The sequence below is a fragment of the Cinclus cinclus genome, chromosome 21 (genome assembly GCF_963662255.1).
Source record: "Cinclus cinclus chromosome 21, bCinCin1.1, whole genome shotgun sequence".
Classification (NCBI taxonomy): Eukaryota; Metazoa; Chordata; class Aves; order Passeriformes; family Cinclidae; genus Cinclus; species Cinclus cinclus.
This window is the reverse complement of record NC_085066.1, coordinates 6,197,303-6,225,063: the sequence shown is the minus strand read 5'-3', so window position 1 is coordinate 6,225,063 and position 27,761 is coordinate 6,197,303. Positions and strand designations below refer to the sequence as shown.

The following is a 27,761-nucleotide window of genomic DNA, read 5'->3' as shown; positions in this document are numbered from 1 at the left end:
AGTACTTAAGCTATACTTTGCATATCAAAAGTATCTGCCACACAAAAAAGGTTGAGTTCCCAGATACACATTTAACCAGGAGAGTTGTTGAAGTCCCTCTGGACCTGGTTTTTATGTAGCAGGACTGCTGCTGTAGGAATACCCTGACTGTGTTATTGAGAACCAGTGCATTAATTTGTGAGTCACTCCCCTTTGATTTCAAAGGGACAAATGTTACCAGCCAAGGGCTAGGAAAATCTGTCTCCTTGGCTGCCAAATCTGTGGGCTCCACATCCTCAGCCAAATTTCTGTTTAAATACAGAAAATATCTCATCTTTGCACAGAAAATATCACTGTTTTGCACTGGTCTGAGATTCAAAGAAGGTTAACTCATACTGAAACTTCTGCACAGCACTTCCGTGCTGAGGCAGGAAAGGAGTGCTGCTGTGCAGGGAAACTTCCAATTAAGCAGAAAAAAGAGTTGGTTTGCTTTTTGAAACAACATTTGACATCTGAGAAATCTATTAGTAGGAAGTTCATTGGCTCATTTGCCTGGTTTCAGGTTGTATCAGCCAGCCAGAGCCTGTAGCTGGTGCAGTGAAATCTCCATCCAGCTGTCATGTATTAACGATACTGTGAAAGAAAGGCTGGTGTCTTGCCTGTCCTTTAGCAGTCTGCTTCACTATTTGTTAAAGATTTGTTTTCACGAGAGCAAGTTAACCTGTGTACTTCAGATACTCATGTAACTCAAGAGCAGTATTTTTTCATTACCATTATTCATGATTCTTTTTCCTGGAGGAGACAGCTGTAATGGATGCATATTACACAATGAGCTGTGAGGTTTCAGCAGTATTTTATTGTAATTTAGAGGTAAATATTGAAATCATATCTTTTAATTAATATTTTATTTAACTATAAAAGGATAAAACTCTATGGATGTATTTATTTGATAATTTAATTGTTCTCTGGCACAAGCCTGTCTTACGAAGCCTTTAGGAAAGATAATACATGGCAGCTCTGGCTTACCTTGCCTTGTCCATTCCTGAAGTGACTTAGATAATTAAATTCCCTCTCCTGGAGAGCAAGGGGTTCTTAGGCATTCCTGGTTTTGTCTGGCTTTAGACTCTAAACCTGGAGTTGAAAAGAAGCATCTTTTTTCCTTGGTTGGCTCTCCCTCCCCCTCTTGCTGCTCTGCAAGTCACTGAGTTGGAAGGTTCTCTGCCCTGGTTTAGCTCAGTAACAGACAAGAGGTTTAATACTTGAAGTAGACTAAAAGTATTTTGTAGTTACGTTGCAGTCCCATGGTTTCCAATTCTGAAAAGCACAAAACTTGCTTAGTCGCCTTTCAGCAGAGTTCTTCTTTTATTAAATCAGTGTAAGTGCATAGAGTCAAGCAGGAAATACCTAGCTGTAAGTGGTGAGGGAAGCACACCGTGCTTATAATTGTCATCACTCTCTTCAAGTCGTGTGTGCTACCTTTAATAGGTCCATAGATCTGGGTATGTCTGTGTTGCCATCACCCCCAAAAACATTTTAAACACAATCAGGGACCATCATGTAGAGAAAAGCTGTGCTTAAAGACTTTTTGTGAGTGGATGTTTAATTTGAAGTATGATTGATTTCATCTTATGGTTAAAACCTCTTGAGTTTTCACAGAAAAGTGAGGGAGGTGAATAAGGATGTCAAGGTTGTTATTTTGTTACTGGGAAGTAATAATTCTGCAGAACAGTTTACAAAACTACTAGGAAAAGGCAGCAGGAGAAATAATTGGAACACAGTCTTCTCAAGGCATAGAAGTGATAAAAAAGGCTTGTTTGCTAGTATCTGGAGTGGGCATCAGACAGCACAGTTCTTGGAAAACCAACAGAATCTTCTTGCTATGCAGTCCTTACTTCTCTTTGTGCACCCTTCTATTGGATAATGGCCCCTCAGATTAGCTGTGCTAAATGTAAAAGCTGCTAATCAATAGCACTAAGGTGTGACCAAAATTGCATCCCTCAAGCCTGCGGCTTAAACAAGGAGCTGGAATCGAGTGATTGGACAAAAGTGTAACAAACACATCAAAGCAGCTATTTACCCGGAATGAAGCCAGTAGGAGAAATGAATTCAGGCTGGCTTTAAATAGATACAAAGGTTATTTAAGGTAAAGTGTGCTATTGGAGCAGATTCTGTCTGTTGCAAGAGAGGAGCAGACTACGGGTGATTTTGCGGTGAGTGTTTTCATGTCGTCCTTGCCATCAGTGACTGTTTGAATTCCTGACTGAAAGCTTTCAGCATCTCTAGAGCAGCCAGTTTTTGGAGCAGTAATACCTGCTCATATGTGGCCTCCAAAATGTCAGAGATAAGTGGGTGATATAGTGGGTAAAACGCAGTAACTGCATAATTTTAAATACAGCAGGAGTAAAAGGAAAGACTAGACTTGGTAAGAAACGTGCTACCTTCTTTCATGTTGTCATCCTGAAACTGAAGCTATGATTCCAGATACTCAGAAACGTGTCTTAGGAAAGGGTTTTGCCTGTTTTCTCAGAGAAAGCAAAACAGAAAAGAAAAAAAAATCCCACGTATTTTTTTTATACTGCAGTCTCTTCACAGATCTCTGTTACGGACATTTTGAAATGATATAAAAGATAATGGCTAATCAGTCATTTAAGTTTAGTGTGGGAGTTTGAAAGGGAAACCACAAACTCTTTACCAATTCTAATGAGCTTGTGTTCAGTGTATTGGAAGAAGAGCTTTATGCCGTGATTATTATTATTATTATTATTATTATTATTATTATTATTATTATTATTATTCCATAATGTTTTTTGGTGAGATTGTAGGACCCTTAGTATCTCCTTGAGTACCTCTGCGGCAGCCTCAGATGTGATTTCTATGTCCCACACGTGAAATAAAGTGGCAGAGTGTGGCATATACATGGCACACCTTGTGCTGCCCTCCTGGCAACATCGTAGTGCTGGCAGTGATTGGAACCACTGACACAAGAATTGCATGTGGACATCTGTATGAGCTCTCTCCCTCCCTCTCCTTCCATTTGAATCTCCAGATGTGTTTTGGACTTCAGCCTAGACAGACAGATGAACTACTTTGATACAAACATAGCATTCAGTTTGTCCTGCGAGGGATTCGTTGTTATAAAGCAATTGCAAAGGCTTGGAAGAGATGTGAAAGATCACAGAATGTGTTTGTTTTTCACAAGATCTGTGCTTCAGGCCGCTGAACTCAAACTCAGAAGGTTCCAGCAGGATTTGGCCAAGATTCCATGATAGGTGATACACAGAAAAATGTGGATGAGGTCACTGACATCTGAGATCTGATGATCAAGATCTTGTTGAGCTGGGGCCCTACTTCGTGTAAACATCGAGTAATGCTTTAAATTAGAAGAGGGTAGATTTAAATCACATATATATGGAACAAGTTCTTCCCTGTGAGGGAGGTGAGGCCCTGGCACAGCTTGCCCAGAGAAGCTGTGGCTGTCCCATCCCTCAAAGTGTTCAAGGCCATGTTGGATGGGATTTGTAGCAATCTGGGCTACTGGAAGGTATCCCTAGATATGGCAGGGGGTGGAGTTGGATGGGCTTTAAGGTCCCTTCCAACCCAAATCGTTCTGGTGTTCTGGGTTCTAAAGTCCAGCTGCAGTAAAGCACTTGGACAAATGGCTAGCACAAGTATATGCTTGTGTTCAGTTGATTTGCTCAGCGGGACATAAGCAGGTGATTAGAGCTGACTGACTGCACAAGATTGCTGCAACAGTCTGACTGTCCTTAACAAATATTGATGTAGAATATGGTTTTGATAATGTTGCAAAAAGCCTGTGTGAGTTCATCAGGGGGTTTCCTCTAAATATTCATATTTATAAAAAGAGAAAAAAAAAAAGGTGTGGTTTTTTTTTTTTTAATAGACCAATCCCCCCACTGTCTAAGACAAATATGAAGGCTTAACATAAAAATAAGCTTTGGACGTGTGTGTGTGTGTGTGTGTGTGTGAACACATGGGATGAAGTGACAGGGTAAGGTCTAGTGTTTCTGTTAGATTTTCATAAAATCAGTCTATTTAATTTGTTTTATGTAGAGTGCAAATTTGCTTGTTGCACAGTTCAATAGTATAAGATTTTTCTCAACTTTCAGTACTGCCCAGAGCTTGCAACCCTGATCCTCACTCGCATCCATGCCCTCCATGTCACTCTAGCAATGCAAAGTGGCCTTTAAAAGCTGTCAGTTAAAGTATAACATTAGCAAGCAAAAGGTTTGGTTTGAACTAAAGGCCTTAACACCTTTGCTAAGGTCCAGTTGTTATGATAATTTCTGAATACTCTATGGATTGGACCTATACTAAAGATAAGTGCAAAACCATAGAAGTAAATACTGCAAAACCACAGCTATGGATCTAAATTTACAGCAGAGCTCGTCTTTTATGAAGGATAGAAGCTCTGAGGTGAAGAACTTTCAAGAAAACCAGGAACCATTGATCACCTCAAGGAAAGAGCCTCAAATCACTATTGGAGGCTTTGCCCATTGTGCAAAAGAAACGGCCTCTGACTTTAGAAGTGCCGTGTGATGGTGGTGGTGGGGACTGTACCCATGTGCACTGGCACTGGTACAGAGTGGGAAAGTGGCCTCTGTGCATCCTCCGATGTGTGTTGACAGCTCTCTCCCTTCCCCTTCCCTTCCAGGTGAACGCCCCTTCCACTGTAACCAATGTGGAGCTTCTTTTACCCAGAAGGGGAACCTGCTGAGGCACATCAAGTTGCACTCTGGGGAGAAACCGTTCAAATGTCCCTTCTGTAGCTACGCCTGCCGGCGGAGGGACGCCCTCACAGGACACCTCAGGACACACTCTGGTGAGCCCACCTTGGCTTCTCCTCACACTTCTTCCTTCCTTTATCACTACCGTCCCAGTGCAGCAGGTAGTGAAAATAAAGTGTAGCTCTGGGTCTGTACCGTCCTCTTCAGAGAGTGCAGCTCTCAGCTTTGGGAAAGCCTTGATGTGAATCAGAAAAGCTGTGGTTCAGCCACACCTCTCCTTTTGTGTAACTGAGCTCCTCTGATGATGTTATAGCATTTCCCTCTCGGTGTCTCCCTGGGTTTATCCAGCCTTCCCTGGCAGATTGTTTTGAAGCTCTGGGCCCCAAAGTGGCTGTGAAATTCCAAAGATCACGAAGAATAACTGTGGGCTCTTGGAAGCGGCTTTGCAGTTCATACCCATTTCTTTATCTAATAAATACCATATGGTGATTGAGTTCAAATTTGTTCATCTTACAAAGCCTCTAAATTGCATTTTTGATTCAGTTAGATCTTGCTGTAAAGTCCTAGCTCATAGCAGCCATGGCACTCACCCTAGAGCTGAAGGTGGACAAGAGAGATTGGGTTTCTCTTGCCTTGTTAAGTGATAGGATCATGTCTGTACCAAGTCCACGTGATACAGCTTCTTGACAAGTTGTTAGAAGAACCTGTCTCATAGCTGTGTGCTGGCAGATGTGTTGGAGCCCCAGCAGTCGGGATCAGCTGTGGTTGTAGTCCCTGTCCCTGCACCAGGGGGCTGCATTCTGCCCACCCACTCATCTGTGCAGGACTCCTGAGTAAGATCTTAGCTTGCTGCATTTGTGTCTCCTGGATGTTCGATTTGTGTGTTCGAGCCTTTTATAAAAGGCTGTGTGTTTAATTGTTGAATGAGCAGAGATAATTGGACTGGTTGCAAGTGGCAGCATTACAGATAAACTTCTTTAAAGTGTTAGCAAATGTGTGGTAGTTGAAACACACTGGTGGAAGTGCAACTGCAGGCAGAAATGCTACATGAGCTTCCTGACTCTTTATATGTATTTCTTCTACAGAGTCAACCTCACTTCAGTAGGTGTTTCTGTTTTAGGAGCATTGAGTTGGTCTTAGGATACTGAGTTGCTTTGGCATTTCCAGGAATAGGAAAGGGTAAGCTAGTAAGCTCCTTCAAGTAGATTTGGGAGTATGCAGGGCACTGTATTGATGGAAAATGCTGACTGAAAGCTTGAACTTCCAAGGGAGTACAAGAGTTGGGACTAGGCTGGGAGAGAATTGCTTGAGCTAGATTTGATCTGAAAGTCAGTAGGGAAAATGTCTGTGGAACTGTGAGCTGCAATTTTCACACATCTGACAAAACTGTAGTTTCAACTGGAAATTTAGAAAGAAAACAGAACACAATACAAATGTTCACATTTAAAAGATAAAGGGAGTTTTGACAAAAAAATATTCCATATTACCAAACACAAACATTGCAGTTGAAGACTTTCTAACAATATGAATATAGATTTTGTTACCTAGATACTGCCTTTGACAGTATCTAGGGGAAGAACACGTGGCTGATGGTTCTGTGTTTTGCGTGAGGATGAAATGTAAAGGTGTGGGATTTTCAGAAGGCACCTAAGCTGCTTAGCACAAGTTCCCCTGGAGCTCCTTCCCTAAATGACTTAGCCGTGCTCAGCTCTGCTCAGTTTGTAATTTTAGGCTTTGTTTTCAGTGGAGAAAGTGTCACCCCTTTAAGCACTCAGATACAGCAGCTTTCAGCAGAGGGCCAGCTGGAACAGACAAGTGCTCCCACAGTACTCTCCAAGGGAGTTCTTAGAATTCTTAGCATTCACAGGTGAAGAGTTAAAACCTGGATTATTGCCCTAAAACCTGTTATCCCCCTGTGCAAAGGTAAAATGCCTCTCTGCCCATGGGCATGGAAGTTAAGGTGTCTGTCCCTGCCATATAAGCAAGCTGGGTTTGCTTATGCACACCTGGATCATGGAGAAGATGGGTAGATATCCCCAAGGGACTTTAAAGTTTCGTGTCGGTGTGCTATAAAGCATTCTGTGCTTTCATAAAGTACACATCAAAGTCTCTAAGTAGGCCTGGAAGGTAGAGCAGATCCAGCAACTGTATCAAAAGTCTTTTCCAACCAATGTTTACATCTTCTGCTCCTGCTGACCAGAAAAGAGGATATACAATAAAATATAGAAAGAAGAGGTTGGAAACTGTTTTGAAATATGAGACTTCAAGCCAGTTTCAATTTGGTACACTTAGTGTCTAAATTAAGGTGAGTCTGAATATATTTTTGTAAGAGGAAAGCTCTTTAGATCAGATCTTCAGCTGATGGAGATTGGAATTACATCCCCTAAGTAAGGAAAGTACTTCTGTTTTGCACCAGCTGAGAATCTGGTGCACAAGTTCATAAATGCAACACCAGTTCCCTTTTTTTATGTATGTATGTATGTATGTATGTATGTATGTATAGTCTTTTCCTCCTTAAATAAGAGAGTTCTATGAATAAAAAAAAAATGAAATATGCAAGCAGAACCCTTTAATCTTTTCTCCTTCCCAAGAAGGTTTAAACTACTGTGGAAGACAAAATATGCAGTAAAGGAATCGAAGAATTCTGTTTTATCTCCCTATTTCCTCTCAGTTACTTTGATTTGTGGATTTGAGAGCACTTTGCTTGTGTCACCACTTAGTCAGTGATAGTGACATCTTCTCACTGCTGCTTTTTAGTCAGTTCTTCCTGTGCTTAGTGAAGTTTACATACAGTACAGAAAATTAGCAGAAATTAGCAGAAGCATCTCTGAGCTATCTGAAATAGCTGATACTTACTAGTAACTTAAAAGTAATTGCTTTTTTTTCCTTTGGATTGATGTTTGTTTATGCTTTTTCATCTTACTTCCTGAATTGAAAATTATTGATTTGAAAATGTTTCTAAGCATCACAATCTACATTTTTCCTCCTCCTCTTGTGCAGAACCATATCTTACTGTGTAAGTATTCCCAAGCTGAGTGGTTAACAAAATACTGTTTCACATCTGTAATGCTGCTACTGCTGTTTAGCCCTAAATAATTAAGGACTTATCTTGCAGTGACTTACTCCTGCAATTATTTACCTTTTACGGACATAGGGAGTTCTGATGAACTTTATGTCTATATTTGCCTCCCACATGCAGCTGCTTTGGTTTCAGGAATATAATGATGCCTTCAGGACATCAGTAGGATAATGCCTGGGGAGAGATTCATGCACAGAATTACACTGAGAGTGGGCATGTACCTCAGGGTACTTACAGGACTTTCAGGTGTTCTTTTGAGAATTAAATCCATAGTTCCATAACCCAGATAATGTAAGAGAGGTGCCAGAGAGGGCTTCCAGGATGGGAATGTAAGCACAGGCTGTGGAGTGCAGGGGCAGAAGCTGGTAGCCCCTTCCTGCAGGATGCACTGGACAAATCTGCAGGGATTGGCTTCACCTTGCCTGGCTTTTTGCTGTTTCAAAGGGAAAAACATCCAGGCAAAGCCAATCTGCTGAGGGCATTCACAGGCTACCTGCTATCTCATCCTGAGACATGCCTGTCTTCTCCATCCCCTCTGGAACTGCACAACAAGACAATGGTAAAGACAAACTATATGAGAAATTCTGCTGTAGACAGTTAATGAACAAACCCCAGAAGTTTTAAGGAAAGTTGCTGAATCTGACAGGTCAGTCTGATGGTAAAAGCCATCCAGATGTTGACCTCCGTACTTTGACAGGTATGACAGCCTGATGGTGTTTTACCCCCAAAAACCAGGCATCCTCAAATCCTTAGCATTTAGGTTTTGGCATGAATTTCTCTTGTGTCTAAAATGGAGCTGAGTCAGCCCTCCCCTCATAATGTTGTTGTAAATATAAATGCTCTGACAGTGCTTGAAAAAGTCAAGGCTGCAGTGATGAACAATCTGGAAGAGCCCATAGCAAACACAGGCACCCCTGTTTTCTGAGCAGGGCTTGGGCAGTAAGTCAGAAATGAGGGATGTGATCACTTGGTAAGGAGAAAAAACTCAGAACAGGTTTTGGCTAAGTGAGAATCATCCATCCATTGCACTAAGTAAGGATGGCCCTGTGTGCCAGTTGTTTAGTGCTTAAAAGACTGTCTCATCATGTGTCCTCACAAACTATCCACATGGACATGAATTCTGGAATTTCCTGATTTTTCTTTTTACTTGGCAACTTCAGTCATGTTCATTACTGTGGGAGTACGTAAGCGTTATTCATATATGAAAGCAGTTTTGCTGTGTGTTTCTTCCTAAAAAATGGGTAGTCAGATCATTATTTTTTCACAGAAGATTGTCCTCACAATGCATTTTAAAATTTGCTTTGAAGCTGCTGCTTTCCTGCTTAGAAAGTGTCCCCTCCAAACAATTTTTTTGCTTTTAAGAAATATTTTTCTTCCCCCTCTTCCTCCTGCATTGCTGCTGCATGTTGTTTGTTTCTGCCCAGCTCTTCAATAGCACTGAACTAATGCTGTCCCTTTACTGGCAAAAGAAAAGCAGAAAGCCTTTGTTTTGAAAAGAAAGGCTTAGGCAAAAACTCCCAAAAGCAGAGTCTTAGCAAACGATGTACAGTGTACAAGATGAACAGCACATATCATTAAAAAAGAAAATGCTCCATTCATGGAAACTCTTTCCATGTTAGTTGGTTAGCAAGTCCATCTTTCTCGTGTTATCTTGTCCGTGAGGACTTTCCTTTCAGCCCTGCCTGGGTGGCAGTGAGCCATCCAAGGCGTGTCCCCACGCCTGCAGGTGAATGGCAGACCTGAGGAGTGCTGTGTGTGTGTGCAGCTGTGCTCGGGGGTAGAAGGATCCTGTTCCCTAATCCTGATGACATGCCTGCCTCAATACATGTTTGGGAGAGTCCCACTTCTGAGAAGCTCAGTTTGGCAGAAAAATTGGACGACCAAGTGCTGGAATACACAGTGCTGTGAATGAGTTCCCAGCTGTCAAAAGCCAGTGAGAATAAGTGAAACAGTGGCAAGGATGGTTAAGAATAATGAAATCAATGTTTTAAGCTGCTCTTTTTAATCTTGAGGGAACTTTTGCCACTATTAACATCTTCACTCTTAAAAGGCCCAGTATCTACTCTGTAACCATGTTTTTGAGGTTGGGAATGTCATAATTAGATGAATCTTGTGATCTGAAGTTTTTATTACACTCTGAACTTGACTGACTCAAACACTTCATGAATGGGGAAAAAATTCAAAGCAGACACATGGGATACTGCCTGAAAAATCAAACGTGTATGTGAAGAGGCAAGGGGATATTCTGCATACAAATGCCATTTCTCCAAATAGGTAAGCAAACAGCATCTTCCCTCGGTTGTGATGAGCTGGTGGGTATTTATGCTGTTGATCTGATACTTAGAGCTCTATTTAATCAGGCAGAGCTACTCTTCCTCTCAGGTTTTCTTACGCTGTTTCAGTTAAACTCAGTGGAATTACCCTCGTCACAAAATCATTTTGGGTTTTTCTTATCAGGCCGCGGGTTCCAAACCGCTGTGAGCGTGTGCGCAATCCTGCAGCAGCTCTGCTTCTCATTACTGCTTCCAGCGCCTAGAGGCCTTCACTCCATGCTGGAGAGAGCCTAAAATCTCTGATATTCTGCTTTCCATTTATTTGTGTGTGCGATTTTAGAGGTAAGCTCAAAATGTGTATGAGGTAGGAGTTTGTTATACCAGGGCTTTATGCCCTGGGGATTCTTGTTTAAAATTTAATCCTCTGTGGAGCCCTCTTGTATCCCATGCTTTGCTAGAGCCCCACCTGGACCTGATGCTTGGAGTGGAGGGGTCTTCTTCATCTCCACAGCACTACTGTGATAAATACTGCTATTCACTATATGGAAAGATTATCTTTTATGCTCAGGATTATCTCAGTATTGAGGCTTGGTCTTTTCTACAGAGCATAATTACCACTGAGAAATCATTAATCAAAGAAATCTTTGATTTAAAGATGCTGCAGGATCTTGATCATTCCAGCACGTTTGTACATTTGGTCTTTGTTTTCAGATGAACTTGTGGAAAAATATGGTTCCACCCAAAGCAAGGAGTGTTCACTTTTATGTTTTGGTCTTGAAATTCCATAAAGGTTCCCTCTTATCTGCTGTAGTTTAGAAATAAGTCTTTAACTGCTCAGTGCAGGAAATCTGCTTCTGATAAATAAAACAGACAAACAGGAGGAGTGGTCCTGGCAAGCAAATGTAGATGGGCTGTGTATCAACCTCATGAATCCCTCTCTCTCTTAGGACTAGGTATCAGCTTTTCCCCCAGTCCTGTCTGGAGTGTGTGATTGAGATAGCAGGAGCAGATGCCCTGCAGCTCCCTGTGTCTTGTGGTGTCCCAGTGCAAACAGAGGAGGTGGTCTGCTCTTTTAGTGCTTGGCACTCCCTGTACATTGGCTGCACAGGAGAAGACTCCCCCCTCTCCTAGAGATCAGAGACACCAACACCATGGGAGCATTCTCCTTCTTCATGTCAGTTCACAGCAAGATCAGCAGGTGCTGAGGTTTGTCCTGGTGACTGTGAGACTGGTCCCTCCTGCTGCTTCTCCCAGTGCACCACGGCTTTGCCATGTCTCTGCCAGCTCTACCAGCAAGTCCTCTGCAGTGCTTGGAGGTAACAAGGCTCTTGTTCAGGCAGGACCATCACAGTGTAAGATTGACGTGGGGTCATCCCTCATTAATTGTGACCAGGTTCATTCCTGATGAAATACCCACACAAGGATGGAAGCTTGTGTTGGGGATGAAACTGCTGACATCAGTTTTCTGTGTGTCTCCTTTCTCCCCTCCACGTTAGCAATTCACATCCTGGAATCGTTAACCAGATACTGTCCCTCTCTGTGTTGCCTCAGGCCACAGGGAATGGGACAAAGCACCTGGTCCTGCTCTTCTGGGCTACAATTTGGTGAGCACACAGCCCCCTCTCTGCTGCTGGGTGCTGCCAGTTCCTAGGCCAGCCTTCCCATTCTGGCACAGCAAACAACACAGTGCTTTCTTTTTCCTCTGGGCTTTTATTCTGCCACAGCACTATATGTGGGATTTCACTGGCATCAAAAAAGCATGAATGTGGTAAGACTTCTGCATATAGAACAGCAGTGCTTCCAAACACCATGCCTAACCTGTTTTTTAAACATCCAGAGAGACTGTTTCTGTTGCCTCCCTAGGGAGACAATTCCACTTCCCGTCTGCTTTTATAGCTGTGACTCTCATCCTGATATTTTACCTTAACTATTCTTTATTTTGGTGCAGATTATTGCTCTTTCTAACACTATCTTTTGTGACCATGAGTAATTCCTGTGCTCAGTTTACACTATGATAGGCTGTAGTCGTATTTCTAGCATTGATTCTGTTCTAGTCTGTCTTTATATTCCAATCCTCTCATCTCTTTTTTATTGCTAATTTTGAATGTTTTTGCTTATTCACTCGTTTATGAGGGACCTAAATTACAAAGTCATTTGATGCTTTGGAAACATGGGCCAGTACAGATGCAGACCCCTTAACCTTATCTCTGGCTCAGTTGCCTGCCAGTAAAATGGAAATAAAGAGCATTTCTCCACCTAGTTGAGATGGTGAGACGGCAGCACACAGGAATCATGGCAAGGCACAAACACATTGCTGTGATGAAGGTCATGTAAGTACATCATAGAGTACTCAGTGGTGCTGGTGCCCCAGCTGCACAGTGCTGTACATGATCTCCTTAGTTTTACTTAGCCTTTGTGCAGTAGTGAAATGAGATAATTACAAAGTGGAAGGAATAATAACTTTGTATTGTTACCATAACCACTGAGGTATTAGACCCCGATACCAGCATGATTATCACAGACACAATAGTAAGGTGATTATTAATAATACTAAAGGACTTACTACTTAGCCTGCAATTTTTGCATCATTTCTTTGAAAACCCCTATCTATTCCATCAGCCCCAAGCCTGTGTGAAATGGGTATGAGTTGTTGCCTCCTTGTTATCTGTTTTTCAGTGGTGAGAAAATGAAACAGGAGAACCCTCATGAGACCCAATTTGCAAATTCAGGGACCTAAGCACCAAGGTAGCTTTGTGTGCATCACTTGTGTTTCTGCACCAGAACTGCTACGGACAGGCTGGCAGGTGAGACTCTAGTAGCTCAGGTATTTAAAGATTTGTAGTCCTTTACTCCTTTCAGTTCCAGCTAGAAGCAGTTCCCTTGTTTACCTTGTCACCAGGGATTGTTTCAGAAATACGGGGTTTTGATGCTCAAGTTGGCACCTGTACATGCAAACCCAGAATTTAAGGTGCAGGTGTTGCATGTGCAGGGATTTGAGTGTCTTATTGTATTAGGATAACCAGGAGGGACATGATGCAGCACACCAGCAGCCCTCCTGCTCCAGAGCCAGCCACTGAGGTATCTGCAATGGGTTTTGCAGACAGAGATTCATGAGGTGACAGAGAACTTTTTCATGCAGTTGAGATGCAAACATGGTTTTGACATGACCAAACCACATCTCAACAAAGTGAAGACCACTTCTTGCACATACTCTGAGCAGCAAATACCACAGCAGCTCTAAGGAGGAAACAAGTGTTGGGTTCTTTTTTTCCCCTAAGAAAATTATTTTCAAGGGCAAAAAGCTTCTACATATCATCTCTGGGGAAAGGAGACCCAGCATTTGGAGCCGGCTTTGGTCAGTTCTTGAAGGAGTTTGTGAAACCTTTCAGCTTGAGAATGTTTGAGTTTGGAACCCAGCAGTGATGTGAGGCCTTCTTTCATTGATATCTCAGAGCTGTGTTACAGGGCAGTGTGAAAGGGAGAACCGCCCCTGACATTTTTGACAGCATATGTTTTAAGGTGTAAGAGAGGTATTTTTGCCATCTGGAAAGGAAGCCAAGAGAAACTGAAGGGAGACAAAAATAACCCATAACCCACGCCACAGCAGAGTTGAGGAAAGCTGCTACTGATATATTCTTCTGAGCTCTCAGCAGCCTGTAATTATGAATTGGCTTACAGCTAAGATATTGATGGATATCACTCAAGAAGGAAAATGAGAATGTCTCGATTTTTTTACAGTGAACCTGTACTGAACTCTGTGTGATCCTCCTATTTATAACCCTGTGTGAAGTTCAAGGAAACTTGTCCTGGAGGTTTCTCATGAGAGGGAACTGTGTTTTTACCTGACTAAAGCTCTCTGGATATTTTCCCATTTTTTATTTGATCTAAGTGTGAACTTTCTCCACCCTCTGCCCCTCCTTCCCTTCTGGAGTGGTTAGAGAGGTTGATTGCAGCCAGGATTACACAAGAGATGCCGGTTGCACACATGTTTTGCATAACTGTGCTGTGTTGATTTCAGACAGGGTGCCCCAAGTTCCCTCCCTGCCTTGCAACAGCAAGTCAAGATCTCTATCTTCATTCCTGAGGTTGGAGAAATGCTGCTGAGGCCCTGACTATTGAACCTTCGACAGAGAGCACCTGGATGGGATGCTGCCCAGCAGCTCAGAGCTGTCCCTGTGGAAGAGCCTCTACTTAGAAGTCATTTGGGCTCTTTGTATCGAAGGTGCAAGAGTCCTTCTGCCACTGGGAAGGGCTGCAAGTGATCCCTGCCAGCTGCTCTGTGTTACGAGAACGTGCCCCCAAGCACATCCTTTCCTCCTATTCCAGCAAGAGGCATAAATATTCTCCTGTGCTCTGAGACAGCCAAGGACCTCTCTTGGTGAGAATCCTGACTGGAAAATTAAGACAGGCTCATCCCAGTGCTCATTTTGGGGCTTGTTCAATGTGGCTATTCTCATTAGAAGCAGTGACGTCTGCTTGATTTCAATGAGAATTTGACAGCCTGAGCCTTAGCCTGTGTTCTGGTTCCTTTTGCTAGGAAATAGGTACTTTCTTCCTCTTGCCTCTTTTATTTTCGAGTGCAAGTCAAGACCAAACTGGATGGGGCTTTGAGCAGCCTGGTCTAGTGAAAGGTGTACCTGCCCATGGCAGAGGGGTTGGAATGGGATGATTATCCATCCTAAACCATTCTATGATTCTGTGACAACAGCACAGGATCCTCCCCAGCCAAACAGAACTCGGGCTGTTCCTAACAGGTGTTGCCTTGTGGGACAGAGCTGGCCTTACAGGTAGCCAGAGCCCAGATGATTTCAAGGCGTCCAGGTCTTTCTAAAAAATAAATCCCATGCAAAAAATATGGAGAATCTGATGCTGAGATTTTTATATAGAAAAGTGACATGGGCCACAGACTCTCTCTCACTTGGATACCCTTCATGTGCCTGCATTTTGCTTGTTTCCTTGGAGACAGTGTCTTGTCTGAGAGCAGTTAGCCTTGGCTAGGAAAGGGCTGACATTTCTCGTTTGTGGGATAAAGCTGTGCTGATGAATTTTCCAACAACCACAGAGGCAGGATTTGGTACAGACATAAGCAGTTTTGAGCAGGGTTATCACGTGGACATCTCTAATACCTCTCTGGGGACACCACTGAAGTCCCTGGTGTGAGAGCAGGGTTCAAAGACCCTCAAGGAGAGCCCAGCCATCCCTGTCCCTTGGGTATCAGAAAAGTTTTAGAAATTTCTCTCTTCCCTTTCCTTCTTCCAAAGAGCTGAGTCAGCTGGACTGGCATGTCTGGAACTCTGTGGCACCAGAGCAGGCAGTCTGCCAGCAGCATTACACACTGCATCCAAAGGAACACGTCACTCCTCTCTCTCTCTCTCTCTCTCTCTCTCTCTCTCTCTTTTTTTCCCTTTGCAATCCCCACCCTCTCCCTTTTATTTTTCCTTGTTGATCCATGTAGGTGAGTCAGAGAAACCTGCTCATCCACAGCCTGTTCCTTCTTGCCAAATCCTGGAGCAGCACTCCCAGTTCTTGCTGGGTGTCAGGAATAGGTTATGAAAACAAAAACTCATACAATCAATATACTGGTATGGAGCCCGTAGTGTAAATGCACACTGAATGTACCACTTAGAATGGCTTCTTAACAGAGTGATATCTTTTATAGGAGACACCTTATTCTGTGATTCATATATAATATTAGTTTTATTCCTATAAAACACTGGGATGGAACAGGGAAATTATTTAAGGCATAAATTGGAGAACATTTGGGGAGAAACATGTCTGTCTTAATTCCGCTGAATTTTGAAGCAATGGAAGAGTGGAAAATTTCAAGTAGGAAAACAGGTAGGTTTTTTGGTATGAATTGTAGTTTTACTAATCTAAAGAAATTCCATGTATATTGCCACATTTCCTCACAGTTTACACTTGATGAGTTTCAGGAATTAAAACATCGTGAATCTGGATTCCCATATCAGATACTTACAAATAAGAGTACAAGGTGATAATTTGGCCTTTTTATTTACCTTACAGTATTTATTTCGTGAGTGGGAAGGGAGTGAGTGAGCAAACATGCAAGGTAACTTTTCCTCTTTGTTCAGCTGACTCCAGGAGCCAGGAGCTGGAAGAAAGCACGCCATGGTGTCTAACTTGGGGTGACACTGCAGGTGTTGTTAATGCTGTAGGGTCAGGTGTGTCTCACTATCCAGAGCTGATTTCCATCAGGCAGCATCAAAGCCTTGATTTCTGGCATCTTGTGTTGGAATGAAGCTGTTCAGCTGCAAAGAACAGATCATTCACCAGGAAAAGTGCTTTGTTGGACTTTTATGTGCCATAGTAAAATGTCTGTGTTAGCTATATTGTGAAAAATGCATCCATTATGTTCATATGGTCTTCTACAAGCAGCCAGTTTGTTCCAAGGGCTAAAAATGAGCCAACTTTGAGAGGCTGCAAGTACCATTCTGGCTGAGAAACACGAGATTTCTGCCTTTATCAGCATGAAGTGCTGGGGTGCAGGCCCTGGGACAGGATCACACCTTGGTGAAGAGAAGGGGAAGGCCATTTTGTGTGGGGTGATATGTAACTCTTGATGAGAAACAGTCATTTCTTGGAGAGAGGAGAGGAGAGGAGAGGAGAGGAGAGGAGAGGAGAGGAGAGGAGAGGAGAGGAGAGGAGAGGAGAGGAGAGGAGAGGAGAGGAGAGGAGAGGAGAGGAGAGGAGAGGAGAGGAGAGGAGAGGAGAGGAGAGGAGAGGAGAGGAGAGGAGAGGAGAGGAGAGGAGAGGAGAGGAGAGGAGAGATTTACTCCCTAGCCACCTTCTGCAGAGCCCAGAGGGCCAACAAAAAAAGGACTTGACAAAGGCAAGACATCAGTGTCACAGGTGGGAATGAACCCAGATGTTCTAAATTCTCATCTGCTGACTCAGTTACAAGACTTTCCACACAAATTAAAAGAATAGATGTAAAAAAAATAAAGATTTTTTTTTTTTCTTCCAGGTATTGAGGAACAAGAAAATTTACATCCTTTCACTCTTGATTCAGACTTCTGGGTGAAATTACCTATTTCAAAGAGCCTAGAGTAGTCTTAAGTATATATATTTTATTTTTTTTTTCATCAGGGAATGTGGTTAAGTATATTCAGAGTTTCCAAAATTCCCTGCTTTTACAGGAAACCTTTTTAAAGTATTTTTGGATGCTTAGAGAGCTATTTTCTGATGTTCAGCTTTTCTGTCTTTACTTTCAGCCTAAGCAGCTGCTTTTTTCTTCCCTTCTTTTCTTTTTTTCCTTTTGGTTTAATTTCACACCCATATTTAATTCCCTTACATTTTTTCTACCTCCCTTTCAGTCGCAATTAGTTTCTGAATCCATCCAGGACTTGTAGTGCAGAGCTAATTGCACCAGAAAGGAAACATCCTAAAACCCCAAATCTTTCCTTCCTTCCTCCCTTTCGACTCATTCTCTCTACTGAACAAACCTAAAAAATCCTGGGTATTAAGAAGTACTTTGAAATTGTTGGTTTTTATTTTTTGTATTGAAAGAAACAACAAACATGGCCCTCCCCCTCAAAAGAAAAGAAAAACAAACAAAAAACAAACCAACACTCAAACCCAAAACAATAAAAATCAAAAAAGTAGGAAAAATACTGAGACTAACAGGAATTGCAGAATTTTATTACTAGAAGAGATTAACCTAGCTTCAATATCAGACCTAGATACTTGATTTAGAAGTTTGTGCTAGAACAGAAGCAGCCCAGTATCTCAGATTCCTCTCTAAAAGGCATCATCCTTTAAAAGATACCTTTACTGTTAATTTTGTTGTGCTGAGAATTGTTTTCCTAAAAAATGGTCATGATCTTCTCCTGCCAAATACTGTGGTCAGTTTTGACTGTGGAGCAGTAAAGACCACTGGTGTAGGTGAGAAAAGTCCCACCTTTATTTGGAGCTGCTCTGCATCGTTGGTGATGAGCACGCAGAGAGGGACAGAGCAAGAGCAGGGGATGGCAGGGCTGCACAGCTAGAAGGAGACAGTCAGCTCTCTTGCTGTTTGACCTCATTTGACACTGGTGCAAGGCATGGCAAAACCACATGCCTGAAGAGCAGGTCTTGGTGAGGGTTACACAAAGGCATGGCCCACACTGATTCCTCGGCAGTTAGAAAAGTGTGGATAGCAATTTTCATGTCCCAAAGGAGCCCATTAGTTTCACAGCCTGACCTGCTTTTGGAAGCAGGATTTCCTTCAATGTTGGCCTTGATCAAAATAAGTGAAAACTCCCAGCATCAGTGGCTGGGAAAAGAAGAGGGGCTGTCAGTATTACTCTTCCCAGGTTGCTGTTATCTTCGTGACAGCCTGGTCTTAATTGTCGGTTTCCAAAACTTTGTTTCTGACAGTGACAAGAAAAGGGGAAACTTAGAGGAAGGAAGTGTGTTCTTCCTACCTGCTAATACAAGGTGCCAGGTGCTAAAAGATGCTTTTTCTCATGCAGGAGCATGTAGGTGGAACAGGGGAAATCATTGCCACGGGATGAGAAGAAAGGAGTTCAGTGCTCAGTGATTGTATGCGGGAGAAAACTTACCTAGTGTTATAGTGAAAGCTAAACTTGGTGTCCTTCTGTCCCCTATCGTTTATTTAGTATGGGATACCTGGTAGCACTGTGGTACTACCTGCTCCAAATAATTCTTAGATTCTGTTGGATTTGTAGTGCTCAGGGATTTCTGCAGGATATGCAAAGGGGCTGCACTTGGAATAAATGCAAACTGCACATGGCTGATATGAATTGGCTTCAGGGTATTGCTTCTATAGAGAAATCTGGCCCAACATCTACATTTGGTATACCCAAAGAGGAAACAAAAAACCCCAAGCAAAAGCTCTTGTGAAGGGAGTGTTTGTCCAGCAGCATTCCTGATCTGCACAGAGATACACACACCCTGCACTGCCCCTGGGAGCTGTTCCTCCCCACCTGCAGTCGGAGCTCGGCTTGCCATGGATGACGTGTGGATCTCCAGGCACCTCCTGACATTCCTGCTGAGCTTTGGCACTCACAGGGACAGGACAGCACAGGGCAGAGAGGAACAACAGGCCAACCTAAACTTGTTTTCATTTTACCTGCTTGCTCTGTTGCTGAGGCAGAGATAAAATGAAGAGAAGCCAACAAGCACTTTTTGGAAGGTTTGCCTTGTGAACCGATTAACACTCCACTTATCAAGTCAGCTTTATATAATGTTAAAGATATGAAGTGGAGTGGAAAGTACAGAGCTGGTACACAGAGTTAAGGCTTAGCTCTTTCGTCAGCCCATTCCCAGCCACATCCAGATAGCATGGAGACATTGCAGGGTGGACTTTCCAAAGTCATCTCTTGTATTTCTTGGAGGGCCTCTGCCCCTTTAAAAGTAAGTGATGGTAAATCTGGCTGGTTGTAAGTCACTTGGAAGCCAGCCAGGTGACAAAACACCAGTTATTCTATGCACTTCACAGTTTGTCTTAGTTCATCTCAGCACCAGAGTGCAATTGAGTCCTTTTCTAATATTATTTAAACATTTAAAAATCCATGTAGAATTCCTAGCAACCCCACCAGTGATGGGTTCTGGACCTGCTGGGACATGTTGGTGTGAGACTGGGACAGTGCATCCAGGTCACTGGCCTCACACCATTAAGTGCAGAACATTTGCACTTGAAATTTTCAAATATAAGTGAAGAAGGAAATCAGCATGCTTCATTGGCATTAATGTAAACTAAAAATTGAATGTCAGGTTCCTTTTGCCAGATGTGAATGAAGGAAAGAGTTAAACCATGAGAAATACATGAGGGGAGTTTCTGCGTAGTGCAATATATGTTTCTTGAATTGAAACATACAGAATAGAATTGGTGCACGTACCTGTGAATTTCATTTCTTTCAAAACTAAAATGCAACATTATTGTTCGTATCTGTGTTTTCCTTGATTTAGTGCATAATTTATTTGTATGTTTTCACACAGACAGGTACATTTTCCTTTGTTTTTTTGCACATACACAGATACAACATACAAACCTGCAAAGTGAACAGGTGTTGCAGGAAAAAAATGTGCTGCATCTTCTGTGCTGCAAAGGAAAAAAATGGACTGTAAGATTCTGGCTTTTTCTGGATTTGAATGGGTGCTGCAAGATTGCAGCAGGAGCCTTGTGAATATTTGTGCAATTTGGAAGATTTCAGTAATTCTGTGGACTGTGCCAATGAAACAGGAGTTTGTTTGTTTGTTTGTTTGTTTGTTTGTTTGTTTGTTTGTTTGTTAAATTTCTGGCACAAAAAGGGCACCTATTTATTTATAACCCTGGTGGCAGATTGAAACATTGTTTTCTCTGTAAAATTCTGTAGATTAGTTAATAAATAAATACAATCTAATGAATCATATTGTGTAGCACAGCCACTAGTAGCTGCAAAACAAATTGAAACATCTATTAAAGTAATTACAGGCTGTGGGCAGAACCTCCTGAAGGTACAGATAAGGACCCAACCCCTTAGATGCTGTACCTGAGCACTGGTATTTACAGATTTACTCTAGATTCTGACTGTGTGGTTACCATAGAGAGGGTATGGATAGAAAAAGTTTCTTTTGACTAGTGCATTTAGTTCTAGCCAGGCTGTAGCATGGATGAAGTCCTCAGGGTTTATGTATGATCTGGTGTATAGCTACTACTTGCTGTGGCATACCGAGGGAGAGCTGAACACTGGTACAGTACTCACTGCTTGCTGCTTATTTGACAGTGCTGTAAACAACTGGCAGGTAGATGCAGGTGTCAAGCTGCTGGTTTGTGCCCTGGAGGTGTTTCTAGAAAACACCGGGGTTGGAGGTGTGATGTTTTGTCCTTGTTTCACTGGGTGCTGATGTACCACAAGTATCCAGCTGTGTTTTGCTGCCAGCTGTAATAGGACGTGGTAGCTGTCGACAGAAATCACTTATCATTGCCACTGTGCAAAAAGTCAGGACAAGCTGCTTTTCATTCGCTGAGAACCTCACACAGTGCTGTGGCTGTTGAGCAGCCATGTATATATCAATTGCAGCTGATAATAATGTTGACTAAGAGGCATCAGGCCATGAGGTCATGAAGTCAGTCGAGTGCTCTACTGCAAGCTCCAAGTCAAGACCTGTATGTAGGCTTCTCCTGCTTGTACTGCTGTATTTTGAGTTTTGAACCTTGTGAGGTGTCCAGAAACCTTGTTAAGTGCAAATGTACTTGTGTGATCTTCTCTACCACATGATCTGATGACCCAGCCCTTTACCACATGGCCTCATGAGCCCTAATACTTGGCCCAAAATATGTTAATCCTATAAGTCCTTGTAAAATGGAGACATCAGAATTCCATGATTCTGCATGCTTCGAAACATACCCCAGGTATTGCTGCCTGTTCTTGGATTGGGAAGATTAAAAAATTAATATGAAGTTTTCATAATATGACTAGTGGTTTTGTTCTTTCTGAAAATTGGATTGCTTTAAGATGTCACAGGTTGGACCCTCAGGAGAGGATGCACTTGACACTGGGTGTCTCCAATCTGTGTGTTTGTGTGCTCAAGCCTTTATTTTAGATGTTTACATGTTGTGACTTCTGCATGCAGGTTGTCTTGGACAATCTTGGGCTGGCTGTGGGACTTGACCTTATTTCTGAACTCTGGAATATATAAGTATTGTGTGTGTGTGTGTGTGTGTATTTGTATGTGTAATCTCACAGGCAAAAAAAAAAAAATAAAGCAACGCATCAAAGAGCCCCCATGAATTTCAATTAACACATTTACAGTCATTAAGCACAGCAGTGAGATACAGCTTCAGAGTGGGAGGCAGTTCCCTTTGCAAAGCTACGTGCTGCTCAGAGTCAGCATGGGCTTAGGTCTCACTCTAATTTTTTTGTGACTAGTTCGTTCAGGGGTCTGTTATTCATGTAAATATTTTTGTGTGTGAGGCTTTGAGCCAGGCAGCTCTAGACAAGCCGAGGTGCACTGTTTAATTACAGTAGCGAGGCACAGCCATCTCCACAGCCTCAGCCCTCCTGCTGCAGCCTCAGCTCTGCCTCAGCCCTCCCTGGCTCGCAGGGCTGCATCCTTGGCACGGGCAGCTGGAGGTGGGAAGGACAGCAGCAGTTGTTATAGCCACCTCTCTGCAACTATTGCACCTTCTCTTTTTTGTCTCATGGGGGTCAATGTTGCCAAGCTTGGGGCATTTGACGTCCCCCTGCGCTCACTCTTTCGCAGTCTGAAAGGACTCCAGTGCAGCACATGGGCTCACAATGCCACATGTTGTTTTATTTCTGACTTGATTTTCTTATTGTTCTTCTTTCTGTGCCATCCTGAGTATCTCCTCCTGCTCTTTAATGTTCACTCCAGTATCTAATATAATCACGGTGTATTATTAAGTCCTTAATTTCTCAGTAGAGGTACCAGTGCTATTTTTCTGTGTCTCCCTACTTGTGAGTGCTGCACAGAATTAGCCTCTGTGCATCTGGAAAAGTGCACGAATTCATTTACATGCTGTGAAGAAGGGAATTATTACCTTAATCATATGTATGAATAATTGAAGCTCAGGAAATCAGAATAACTTGCCCGCAGTCACAAATTTGTAGTGTAACCAAGAGTTGAACTGTACGCTCCCTAGTCCCAACCCAGCACCTTAAATCACATTTCCTACCTCAGTGATAAAGCTGATTGTGCTCTGATAAGTCCCATTCAAGGCAAATGGCTGCTTTGTAGGCACTGTGCAGCTGCAGAACAGTTCCCTTCCCTCAGGCACCTTCCAGTTTGAGGGAAGAAAATAATTAATGACTTAATAAAGATTATGATTATGACAGGGAACTCACTGTTATACTGACATGCTCAAATGCATCCAGAAACAACAAGGCTGGTGAAAGGTCTAGAACACAGCACCTGTGAGGAGTGGGTGAAGGAGCTGGAGTTGTTTAGTCTGGAGAAATGAAGGCTCAGGGAAAACCTTACTGCTCTCTAGAACTCCCTGAAAGGAGGTTATAGGCAGGTGAGGATCAGTCTCTTCTCCACGCAACCACAGATAGGACAAGAGGACACAGCCTTAAACTGTGCCAGGTCAAGTTTAGGCTGGGCATTAGGAAAAAATTCTTCACAGAAAGAGAGATTGGGCACTGGAATGGGCTGCCCAGGGAGGTGCTGCAGTCACTGTCCCTGGAGGTGTTTAAAAAAAGACTGGACATGGCACTCAGTGCCATGGTGTAGTTGATAAGGTTGGGTTAGGTAAAAGGTTGGACTTGATGATCTCAGAGGTCTTTTCCAGCCTCGCTCATTCTGTGATTCTGTGGAGTATAAGCTCAAAAGAACATTTTAGCTTTAACACTGCTCCAGAAAGCTTCAGTCAGAGATTACTGATGTTGGCTCCAGCACTAGGCTGCTAGGGGCTGAGCAAGAGTTCAGATTTTACAGAAATAAGTCCCACTCAGTGCACTGCTGTCAGAGAGTCTCTTGGTCTGAGCCAAAAGTAGCTGCGTTAGATGGCCATGCAGTGCAGAAATCCTGTCTGGCTCCACTTCCACGCTCTGGCCAGGGCAACAGAGAAAAAGAAGTGGAAACGTGGGGCAAAGCCTCTGCTCCTTGGACTGGGCCTGCCCACGTCACACGGGCAGCAATGCCCAGTCCTGCCTGAGCAGGACGTGTGAGTGCTCGAGCTGTGGCCACGGACATGAGTGAAAGGACAGGGAGGAATTCTGCTCTGCATTGCTGCAGAGGACAGTGTGCTACCCAAATCAGGGAGTGTAGTGTCCGTGCTCTTCAGGAAAGCAGGATTTTTAGCTCACTGAAGTGCATTGCAGCTCTGAACCCATTCCATAAGCCTTTCTTGCTTTATATGCTTATGGCAAGGTGGTACCTCAGATGCTTTGTTGCTTCCCTTTGACTTATTTTATATTCTGCTATTCACTCCCATCCCTTTTGAGAGCAAAATGCTGTGTGAATGCCTTGCGGGCTCTTTCTCTTTCACTGACCTTTTTTATGACTGTAAAGAAGTTTCCCTAGGCCCAAGTCTGCTTTCTGTCTTGAGTATTGACCTTAGAGTTACACCATCTCATTGTCGCTACACGCAGACTTCTCAGCTATCAAAGTTCACCCACAGGACTCAAAGTATTCCTAACTCGGAAACACCTTGCTTGTATGTCCTCCTCCTCTTTTCCCTCCTCCCTCCACATGAGCATTTTAATTTCACAACTAAAATCCATTTTGCTGTGAGTTTCGACAAGTGGTTCACCTGTTTCCAGGGTAAAAATTGTACTTCAAATTTAAATGTCTTTTTCACTGTGACTGTCATAATATTTTCCATTTGAGGCTGAGATTCCACCGTGGGTTTTCTGTGCCATTTTGTCATCTGTCCAAATCTGAGCTTAAATGCATGGAAATTCTGACATTTCAGTAAGAAATATAAGGTGGGTTTTTTATGTTCTTCAAGTTAGCTGTTTCATAGGTGTGGCCACTGGGTTTTGCCCAGCACTCTGGTCTTTCCCAGTTTAACAACACGTTGAAGATCTCTCAAGTTTTTTGAGCTTGTTTGCCCATTGAGTGTGCCGTGTTATTTTTGTGAGAATAAGTGACAGTGATTTTTTATCTGGCTGTTGATCCTGAAGAGCTGATAGCACAATAATTACCCCAAGCCTGGGATTTCCAGCCTGACTTTGCTTGGCAAGCACAGGGTGTGCACAATGCCGAATGTGGTGTCCACGTACCTGCGGATATTGGAGAAGACAGCTTCAAATCTAGCAAGCTTGCAGTAGTTTCACAGAGAAAATGTGGTAGAAATGTGTCTTTCTGTGCTAGAAAGACCTGTCTTTAGTGGGGGTTTTGAGAGAGGCTTAGTAGGTATAGTGATGTTGGACTTCTTACCCTCAAGTCAATGCCCTTTAGTCAGAGACTGCTTATGCCCAGTAGTGTGAGCTCCATGTTTTTGGGGTAAATTTTGAATAGTGCTGTTTACCTACACTCAAGCATTTGACAAAGGCTGAAATCTTTTTTCGTCAGTCATGTGGTTTCATGTCAGGTTGTTATGTGGAACAAAGTACGCTGTTGAGATTATCACTGAAATTGAATTCTCTAAAAGGCTTTTGCAGCTTTCTGTCAGGTAATATGAAATACATAGAAATGTACACCCACTGCCAGCACTGACTTCCATTTTTTTATTATCATTAACTTCTTTGAAAATACAAGGGGATATTTGCAGCTATTTCAGTGGCTTGACATTTGTCACAATGATACAATTTCTAAAATGTTGACTGTAATTGCTGCCTCAGCTCACTGAACTTCTTACCAAGAGGACTGTGAGAATTGCTAGTGACACAAACTCCTGCTATCAGAACTGATTCCATTGTCGTCTGACCTGATCAATTGCTCTTTAATGCAAGTCACAGTGACTCTGTGTAATTTTATAGTGTAAATCTCTGTGTAATTTTTACACATTTGGGGCTATGATGTGATTATATGCCTAGAGCCATGGGGGACAGAGTTGGGAAATGAACCCAAGGGAGTTTTTGCTTGGTACTACTCAACTGGCACTCACAAATTTCATTCTTCGCAGTTGTTGTTTATTCTCTTATATTGCCCCCAGAGAAGGGAACATGTATACTGGGCCCATTTCTTTCCTTGAGGAATTATGTTCCTCAAATCCCATATTGCCTGTAGAAATCATGTCTTTATCATTAACTTTTATCCTCTCTATTAACCTTCAGATCTGATGGAATTTGGGTAGCTGACTGTCCGAGATATCACTGGAAAAGTTCTGCCATGTTGTATGTGAATAGTTACTTCAGTGGTTGCAGTTCAGGGAGTAACCATTTGAAGAGGTCTAATAAAACCTCTTTGTTGACTATTAATTTTTTATAATAAGAGCTTGTAGCAGAATATTTCTCTCTGAGTTAAATGATAATAATATAATTAATTGTAGCTGCCTAAAGTAGCTGCTAGCAATCACCCCTTTTCTTTGTGTCTTACAGTTTATCTAAGTTGCTTGATAGCATAATGTAGCCAGACTGGGTGGGCTAACTCAGCCTTGCTTCATCTCAGTTGACTTATTTCTTCCCATTGCAGTGGACTTTTTGTATTAGACAACACGTTAGCTTCTATTGGAGATGTTAGACTGACAGACATTGATGCCATCTAGATGCACGATGAAGCATTGTAATGGTGATTACAGAAGTCTTTTCATCCTGGGGAATCTCTGGTGTGTTTTCCTAAAAGTGCCTCCAGAATGAACTGGCTGGTTTATGTTTAAGAGCTGAGACTCGATCCAGATCGTTCACATCAAGGGCAATTATTCCGGGAATCATAATGAGTCTCACGCTGGGCCTCCACTGAGAATTCCATTACCAGCATCAGCTGTGGCAACAGTGTAAGCAAGTGAGCAAACTAAAGTAAGGGCCACAGCAGCTCTTTGTTCCAACTCACACTTTCTTGAGGATAAGCCTTATCTTGAAACCGAGAAATCCACAGTTTGGATACTTACTAAAAGCAGGGGTTTTTTTTTTCCCTTGATGAAGAACTTGGCTGTGCTACTAAAATGTGCACACAAACTTTTTGGGAAAACCCAAAGCTTTCTGCAAACATGTTCTTTTCATCAAATCCCTTTTTGCTGAGACAGAAACATTTGAAAATGTTGGACCAGCTCTGATACCACGGGCTCAGGCTTTTTCTTCTTCCATTATAGGATGTGGCACGTGCTGGTCCTGCTGAGGACCCTGAGAGTTGCCCTGACCTGGGTTTTTTCATGTTTGAGCCCTCTGCCCAGCTCATCCTTGGCTGTGTCTGTCCCCTCCCGAGCTTTCCTGTGTTTTCCCATCCCAGTAGTGACAGTGCAGTTTGGCTGCAATTAGAACAGCTCAGATTTCATTAAGTAAATGACTGTGAAAAGCTTTCAATATTGGGACAAACCCAATAGAAACATGTGGATTACCCAACAGAGGATGTTCACAATTGCTTTGGCCAGAAACTGAAATTCCTGCCTAAGATTTTCAAAACTCTGGAAGAAGTTTGACCTTCCCCTTCCCTCTGCCAGCTCTGAAGTTTGCAGCCGATGGTATTTTACTAGACTTGCAGCAGTGACTTAATAGCTCTTTAGTTATTAGAGGATAAATGTTCATGTTCTACAAGTTTAAATTATATTAAAAGCCTTTATTAGCACCACTTGGCAAAATACCTTCTGGCTAGCTTTCTGGCCTTGGGCTAGGCCATTCTTGTGGTTTCTTAATGACATACTATGAAATGGATATAATTTATGAGAATTTGGTGCCAGGTTTTGCGTGTATTAAGAAGCATTTCCTATTTGTGTTTAATGCTTCTGACCAAAATGAAAAAGATTAAAAACTTGAGTTACGTCTTGCATTCATCTGGCTTGATTTTCATTGTACATAGCCTTTTGTAATTTTATGTATATATATTTATATAATATATTTTTTCATATTATCTGGTCTCTGAATTACTGGTGGTTGTTCAGTTCTGGCATGTAACAGCGCTGTTACCAAAGTTACTTTCAATTTATTTTCCAACCCTCCCTGAGTAATTTTGGCAAAGCATTCTCAATGAAAAGACTCCTCTGAGCCACGTAATAGGTTTCCCTGCAGTTGGGAGAGGAATTAGGCCACTGGGGCAGCTCATTTTTATGAAGGCAACTGTGCCGTGGGCCAAAGGCCTCAGAAGTTTTTTTCCCAAGAGACTTGGTGCTGGGGAGTGATT

At 42.6% G+C, this 27,761-nt stretch overlaps 1 protein-coding gene across 1 annotated transcript in view; it reads left to right on the top strand.

Moving 5' to 3' along the window:
* IKZF2 (IKAROS family zinc finger 2) overlaps positions 1-27,761 on the top strand; it is a 107,481-nt gene that overhangs the window by 65,789 nt on the left and 13,931 nt on the right. The window contains exons 5-6 of the mRNA XM_062506781.1: positions 4,652-4,819; positions 9,497-9,511. Coding sequence (XP_062362765.1) covers positions 4,652-4,819; positions 9,497-9,511 — 183 coding nt within the window. The remainder of the gene's footprint in view (positions 1-4,651; positions 4,820-9,496; positions 9,512-27,761) is intronic.